At 38.3% G+C, this 8,544-nt stretch overlaps 1 protein-coding gene across 1 annotated transcript; it reads left to right on the top strand.

Moving 5' to 3' along the window:
• Window positions 1-1,737: 1,737 nt before the first annotated feature.
• LOC123030534 (olfactory receptor 5B21-like) lies at window positions 1,738-2,685 on the top strand. Its single transcript, XM_044444546.1, has one exon. It carries the CDS (start codon window positions 1,738-1,740, stop codon window positions 2,683-2,685), a length of 948 nt encoding a protein of 315 aa, XP_044300481.1.
• Window positions 2,686-8,544: the final 5,859 nt, after the last annotated feature.

Here is an 8,544-nt window from a genome sequence, read left to right as displayed (position 1 = left end):
GAGAGAGAGAGAGAGAGAGAGAGAGAGAGAGAGAGAGAGAGAGAGAGAGAATTTATTCTATGCATTATATTCAACTGCATGAGAATCAGGCACAATTTCACTCAGGTAGCCATCATCCTCAAGGCATCATCATCTCCCAGAATTTTTATAAAATGATTGTTTCCTTTAAAAAGGAAAAAAAATAAAGGAAAAAAGGAAGAATGAATGTCCATATTCCCTATTGCACAAAAATTCAGTTCACCCCACACTTATTTTTGTTCGCAAATATAAAAATGGTGTGAAAGAACACACTAAATAAATCTTGTGAAACAACACACTATAATAAATCTCTCATAGTGTTTAAATTTTAGATTATGTCCTTCCTCTCATACATAAGGTGCTGCATCCTAGAGAAGAAAGATGACTAAGCCCACCAGCAAAGTATGATAGCATTCTGGGATACTGCCTTTTTAACTGCATCTTGCATGAAAATGGAAAATGCAAGCCTTTATCAAGCAACTGTGAATCAATGTCTAGTTGGCTGCATTGATGTTGATTGGCAATTGTGCCTGCCTTCTATAAGAAAAGGTTGCAGAAACAGCAGGTTGAGGTACATATGTAGAGAAAACAAACACTCTGACCTCCATAAAATATACTTCCATAACATCCTTAGACTACCAAAAAACATTGTGAAGCTCTGGTTTAGTATGTTTGAAAATGATATGGTTTCTGCAAGCTTTTTCAAATAATGGTTGGGAGTGCAATACAGAATGCATTTGATCCAGAAGCAGGATGCATGTAGATGGAGTCATCCTAGCACTTGACTCATTCATATGATGGAGGACGTTTCTCAGGATTAAAACCTTGAAAGATGAAAGTGGAGATGGGGAAACATGAGAGGGATACTTATTGAAGACATCATCACCACTCAAAATTCTGTGACTGAAACTGTGCAATAAAAATGTTCATCTTGTTAGCTGAAGTCCCTCTTAAACCAATCCGCCAATTGTTATAACTGTAAGTCCTATTGATTTAAATAGAAGCTATGTGTGATAATCTTAATTTGGATCTAAATATTACGTTATCATAAAGCAAAAATGTACCTATAATTGTGCAAGGAACTGCTTTCTCCTCTCTCATTCTCTTTCGCTCTCCCTCGATTTTTTAAATTCAGTCAAAAAAATATTCTCAGGAAATCTTATTTCTAGCCTGTTATTTTTCTAGCCTAACCCTTAACATTTCACTTTTTGCAGATTGCACACACAGAAACTTTATCAACTTAATCCAGATTAATGATTACATATAACAAAAATGAGTGAAACTAAGGTGTTTGTTATTTATAGTTAGTTTATATGCTTTGCAATATTTGAACACTGTTGGCAAATTGTAACATGACACCTAAGAACAAAAGTATGTTAAATTAGACTCCTTTGTTCTATTCTTCCTATGCTTAATCATACTAAATTAAATGGTAAGTCATGTGACTGAAATATGAAATATTTCCTGAAATATGATCCATGAAGGTCTGATTTTGCCATTTCTGAGCTAAACAATCTAGATTTTCCCAATAAAATATCTTATGGCTCCATGATAATTCAGATAACATATAATAACTCAGATGACACATGAATGGAGCATAATATGTGTGCAACCTGATTTGCAACCAGTTAAAATTTGGATGACCCCTTACCAAGTATAATTATTTTCACATATTTCAAAAGTATTTCTGCACTTATTATCATTTCCCAAGAAAATATGATGGTGGACATGGAAATGAAAAATCAAACAGAAATTGAAGAATTCATCCTTCTGGGATTTGAAGATCTCCAAAATCTGCAGATTCCCATCTTTCTGATCTTCCTATTAATCTACATTTTGACTATGGCTGGGAACCTTCTAGTAGTTGTACTTATTGTGACTGATCAACATCTTCACAGCCCTATGTATTTCTTCTTAGGAAATTTGTCTTGCCTGGAAGTTTGTTACAGTTCAACAATCCTGCCCAGAATGCTGGCCAGTTTCCTATCTAGTGATAAAGTCGTTTTCAAGAGTATCTGCCTCTTGCAATCTTTCTTCTTTGGTGGCTTGGCTGGCACAGAATGTTATCTTTTATCTATAATGTCTTATGATCGTTTTTTGGCAATATGCAAACCCCTGCATTATGTCATACACATGAATGGCAAGCTCTGTCGACATCTGGCATATGTCTCCTGGTTAAATGGTTTTATTGCCAGTTCCATGTTGGTATTGCTTATGTCACAGCTAATTTTCTGTGGTCCAAATGTAATCAATCACTTTTTTTGTGATATCGTTCAAATTCTAAGACTCTCTTGTAGTGACATACAACTTGTTTCCATGCTGCTATTACTTTTTTCTGCTGCATTTACTCTTCCTCCTTTTGTCCTGACAGTGACTTCTTATTTCTGTATCATTTCTAAAATCTTGAGAATTTCCTCTGCAACAGGGAGGCAGAAGACTTTCTCCACCTGTTCGTCTCATCTCATTGTAGTGACAATTTTCTATGGAAGTCTCATGACTGTATACATGCTACCTGAAACGAGTGAGCTGATTGAGTTAAACAAATCTTTCTCTGTCTCCTACACAATTTTGACACCTTTGGTAAACCCACTAATCTATAGCCTAAGAAACCAAGAGGTCAAAGAAGCCCTGAGAAGAGTCATTTGTAAGTATTTCACAAGACATTGAGAAACATAAATACTGATGAACTGAAATGGAAACAAATAAAAATTGCTTGTTATATTGATTAATGTGAAAAGTAATCTATTCAACTTGTGAATGGACTGTTCTGTGAACTTTAGTATTTCTGGGTGAAATCTTGCAGGGAGCATGAACACAATAGATGATCTTAGAAAAGCAATTGATTCTCTGCTTTGACACACCTTTCCCTATCAACACAGTTCTTCGTCCAAGAAGAACCATTAAATATGTTTCAAGGTCTGCTTTCATCCATGCATTTTACGGAATGTACACAATTTTAGTTTCTCATTATTGGCAGAAGTTCCCTCATAGCTTCATCATAAGACACACACACAATTGTTGCTGCTTTCATCAAACTTTAAAGTTCAAGACCTTTCTTGTTAAAGAATAACAAAAATCTTCTGAACTGGTATGGATATTGGGCTTTTTGTGAAATAGCCAGTCTCATTGGATCAAATGGACTCCTAGGTGAAGTATTGCTGGGGGGAGCAGTCTCATAGTCTCTCAGCATGAGTCTCTAGCTCTGATTTCCACTTTTGTGCTCAGACTACCAACCTCAGAAAGGGAAGTCTGTATCAGCAGGCACAGAAAGAACCATTCTGGCTGCCTCTCTGAGGTTGGAAAATGGACCTTAGAGAGGAGGGGAAAGGGACGTTCTGATGGATATGGAAGGGCAGTAACTACAGTTTATCCTGATCCTCCTTCAGCATCCTTCTTCCACTCCTTTAACCCCCAGCACAGAAATGTTGTCATTAGGCGGGCTGTAAACAGATGGGAAAGAAAAGTTCCCTCTGCTCTTCTTCCCACCCTGCCATCTTCAGCCAGGGAAGACACTTTTGGCCAGATCAGAGGTTTCTGAACATTGAGGAAGCAGTTCATGGTATTGTACCTGAATAATTTCATTCATTACCTCAGTAGACTTGATCAAGGGCCTGCTATGTTTTTGCAGGGGTCTGCAAAACCTTCTGCAAGGGTCTGCAGTACCTTCAAAAACTGAGAACAGAGTAAGTCATAACTGTAGTTTTAAACTATAGACAGTGTCAACCGATCAGCTCTTATGGTGTCTGTAGTGTTGGGATCTTTGAAAACTGAAAGTTGTTCAGAAAATACCTGTCCTTTAATGGTATAAGCTTCCACCTTGTTTTTATAAGAGAGGATAAGGTGGTCAACATTTTCTTGTGCTGCCATCTGGTAGACAATTTATCTTTGAACAAGATAAAAAATAGATGTTAATGTAACATTATCCCCAGTAAATACTTGAGAAATAGAAATGCTTGCTGCCACCTGCCAGAAAAGCACAATTGTCCTTACTATGAAAGTTGCTGTCAGAGTGGTAGTTTGGGGACAATTTACCCAGCACCAACATTCCCTGTCAGCAGGGTCAGAGATAGCAAGAAAAATGGCAACTGGGAAGCACTGTGAGGAAAAGCACATGGTGTGGTTTGAGGGAGGTTTTTTCAGGACTCTCTTCCCTCTCATTCCCACAGCACTTAGAGTAAACACACCTTGTAACCTTCTCATTTTCCATTTTGCATTGATTTGCCATTACCTGGTTCTCTCACATAGCTCATACTGCCCTCATGACTAGTTTGACACATATATGGGACTTTACTTTGGAATCTTCTAGCAGGTACAAAATTGATTGTGTGGGTTGATCCCTTCAGAATTCTGTAGCATCTTAATACGGGTGAACTATGGTAAGTAGGCACAAGAGTACCAAGCAGTTCTATGAGCCAGATTTCAGGGACAAGATGGAGCACTGGATTCAATGTACTACAATGTAGCTGCAACTACTAGGAATGCTGCAAGGATCCAGAACCCTGAATTCCTATTATAATCAAATGATGCTATTCTCCTCCAGATATGAGCAAGCCAAAATGTATGTGGGGCAGAATATGGACTGTGACCTTTCTTATCATAAATACACATGCAATTCCAAGGGTGAATTATTAGGACTTTCAGCTCCTTATTAATGATTATGCAAAGGTAAATACAGCTTGTTCACATGGGACAGTACATATACAATATAAATTTATTCAATTAACTCATTCTGGTTGGTGTTATTATTTATAATGGAGAAAAGTAATCATAGTTCTTTAGAATACTTGAAAAACTAATAAAGAAGGAAAATTCTTTCCTCCCAAAAACAACAAGTTGAAAGTACATTTTATAAGGCAAATTATTATTTAAAAGCAAGTTTAAATCACCTTTCTTCCAAAAAGAAACATCCAAAAAGTTAAAATCATGAAATAATTTGTAAACAACTACAACATTTAAAAAGAAATCAGTGCACTTTAAAATGTGAAGCAAATGGGTACAAAAAGGTCATAATAAAATGAAAACGTAAATATAGGAAAAAGCAGTTTGAAAACTGTTCAAGGAAATGTAGCTTATATTTTTTAAGTCAATTTTTTGTACTTTTTGAGTTCATCCACTAAAATCAATTGATTACTATGACAGCATAACCTTGTTAGCTCTTTTTCACAAATCCAAGGATAAGTGTAGCAAACAACTGTTTTAGTTTGAAATGTATTTGTAAGTTAGAATGAATTTTTATGAGTTACAACTCATTTAATCAGCAAATGGAACTGGAGGCTTTGATACTGAAAAGAAAAACAGGCAATGCAAACAAGCATTCCACTCCTTTAAAGCATGAAAGCTAAACCTAATTTATTAAAATGTAAACAAGTAAAAACAAGTAAAGGTACAATCATCATGTGAAACTATAGACAGAAAAACACTCTGGTCCCCTATGGAATCCATGGACTGGATGCTTTAAAATCCCTATTAGATGCTGCTGCTGCTGCTGCTGCTTCTTAATACATGTTAATGTTTTGTTATCTCATTCCTGGAAGTTGTAACTCATGAGAGATGCGTAGAGGACCAACAAGTATTATTCAGGACGAGCATGTGCAAAACAGCTTATAATGCACATTGGTGTGGAGGTTTTACCAGCTGCCTAAACAACAAAGGCTTAGGGGGCAAATGTTTGTATGCTCTGACATGCATGTCTCCCAGTGATCCAGACACAGATTGCTTTTTCCTTCAAACTAGCAGCTGTGAGCAGAGAACAATATATATGAGGGCCTATATATGACCCTTCTCCCCATTACTCCCTCATGCTAAAGATCACCCTTTCCTGCAAGGGCAGGGAAAAGGTCCCTGAATCATGAGTGAAGGGAAGCAAGAGGAATTCAGCAGTGGTGTCAGGCACATCCCAGCCCCACTGAGATGCTCTCAATGCCTCGGGGAGCTGCGTGTAGCCCACAGGCCATGGGTTGTAGCAAAGCTATATTTTGCATCAGCCCACCTGCCCCAAATCACCACTCCTTCATGCAAAAGCTGAAATATGTGCTGTTATTTCAATATGGCTGTATAAGGGGCCTGTAGTGAGACATCTGATCCAGTCTTGTGCACCAGGAAAAGGGTAGCACTGCTCTTTCTTCCTCCTGACTCCTCACTTCCTCAGCCTGGTTCCCACGTGTTTTCTTGTGTAGGTCTTTTGGCTGCCTCATTCTCTTTTAGAGCTTCACCCAATGACAGAGTGTCCCCTTGCCATTCACACCAGCGCTAATGCAGATCCTTGTCATGGATTTTGTCATCAGCTGGCACTGTAACATACCTTTGCATATTACAGCATTGTTCATGGATCTGTACCAAAGTAAAGTACCAAAGTACCATTTGATCCCACGTTTCAGAATATAATGGTGCACTTTTATTTTTCTTGCAACTTTTTTTAATTTTTTTTTTTTTTTTTGGTCTCATATATCTCTAGAAATCTGGATTAAATCACTAGTTTAGAAAGAAGAAGAAGAAAGTTAGCATCTTCGGAAGTGGTTCCTCAGCATTCTAACATGGGACCCCACTTCCTAGTCATCTGGTGTGGTGAATGAGGGGCTTTAGGAGGTCTCAAGTGTTGAATGCAAAAAAATGCCCCTAGAATGAAAGAAATGACAAATTGTAATGGGCCATAATTTTATTAGCACAGTAGCATTAGCAGTGAGAGAAATGAGAGATGCAAAGGCCATTCTCATTGCATAACTTATTAAATCTGCAAAGATCAGTTTTTCAAAATTAATATTAAGTCCACGCTTGAGACTTGCATGGCAAAACTAAACTAACTGCCATTAGATGAAAGTACAGGGGTTTTGAAACAAACCACTACAAATACAGAGTCGGATTGAAAGAAGGAATGGGCTTCATACTAACTTCTGAAGACAATGTAATATTTGCATATTTTCCAGGTGCTACTATGTGTAATAACTGCAGTTGATACACAGTGACTTCCATTGCTTTCAAGCAGGAGACACTTTGGCAGCTTTGGGGGACTTTCTGGTCCATGGCAGAGTGATCTCTTCCTTCCCCTCAATCCACAGCAGTGCTGTGCACTCAATTCAGCAGGAGGAATCTGGGGACCTCTCCTCTGCATCTAATAAAGTTCCAAGTTTGGGGCTGTAGTGCTCCACATTCCATTTTCCTTCCACCGCCAGCACCTGCACCTTGCACCCCTCCTTCAAGGTGGTCCCTTTGCTCATTGTCTCTCCAGTTTTCACAGCCCTTCCTACAAAGTGTTCCTGCATTTCCCTGTCTCCCCATCCTCTGGGCCCTGATATGGATATGCATGATTTGTCTCTGTGTCCACTAGAGAAAGAGAGAGGATACATACATTCCCAGTGCAAGGATGTATTAAATATTGTATTCATTATTCTATTTTGTTCACTCAGAATGGATTTCACTAAGAGAGATCCAGAGGAAAGAGCTGAACCCTAAAGACTGACAATAACAGCAGCACAACAGAGAGCCTCCCCACACACACTTTTTAATTTTTTTTAATGAAAAGGCAATCCCCAGAGTCAAAAATCTTAGGCTTTTCCTAATCATGGAGTACTGGATAATAGGGGTTATAAATAGATTTATTTGGATAATATATGTTAATCTCAAACTTTTTTCAATAGTTTTCTGTTTTATTAGATTTTGGATAGATTCTGGTTTTGTTTCCTGAATGAAACAGGATATAGTTTAGAATCCCTGTCCATGTCCATGGTGCTCTGTCTCCCACCCACCCACACAGCCAATTCCCATCCACCTTAGAAAGCTGCCTTAAGTTAGCACATCAGTTTATCAAGCCCAGAATCCTTAACACTTGACTCATGGTGACTCTCCAGAGTTTCAGATCCATGTTTTCATGCCCTACCTGGGGATGCCACATACCTTGTCTGGGATCTTTTGCATGCCAAATCCTGTGCACAACTGACCTGTTGTTTTCTCTCAAATAACAGTAAGCTGCAAGAGATGGAAACCACTGGGTGACTTGGGTCTGGTCACAAATGCTCAGCCCAACCTACCTCACACAGTTGTTGTGAGGATAAAATTGAGAATTGATCGATACAATTGAGGAGGAGAATTATGTAAACCACTTCGAATTATTGGGGGCAAAGATGGGATAAAAATCAAATAAATAAATAAATAAATAAATGGGGAAATGAATGTGGGAGGAACCAAAACTGACAGATTTGCCTATGTAGGTGCAGGATGTTAAGGCCTTTGTTTGTGGTATAGAATTAGGGCTGCCACCTCATTGGTAGATGACACACTTTATTGATATACTTATTTACTTGTTACATTAGCTCTCTGTGACGGACTGAAATTACTCTTCCCTGGAACGCTGGAGAGCTGCTCATAGTGTCACCAGTAGCAGGAGATGAGGACCACTGCTAGAAGCTGATGAAAATATTTATAATTGGAAAAAGCCAGAAATGCTTCAAAACCATGCTTAGACAAATGCCAGCAAATAGCATATTTTAAGGCCTTTAATAGCCTGACTCCCGTCCTAAGGAAAGTCCAGTC

This window comes from Varanus komodoensis, unplaced genomic scaffold (assembly GCF_004798865.1).
Source record: "Varanus komodoensis strain SLA01 unplaced genomic scaffold, ASM479886v1 scaffold45, whole genome shotgun sequence".
Lineage (NCBI taxonomy): Eukaryota > Metazoa > Chordata > Lepidosauria > Squamata > Varanidae > Varanus > Varanus komodoensis.
The sequence above is the reverse complement of the archived record's forward strand: the minus strand, read 5'-3'. Positions and strand labels throughout refer to the sequence as shown.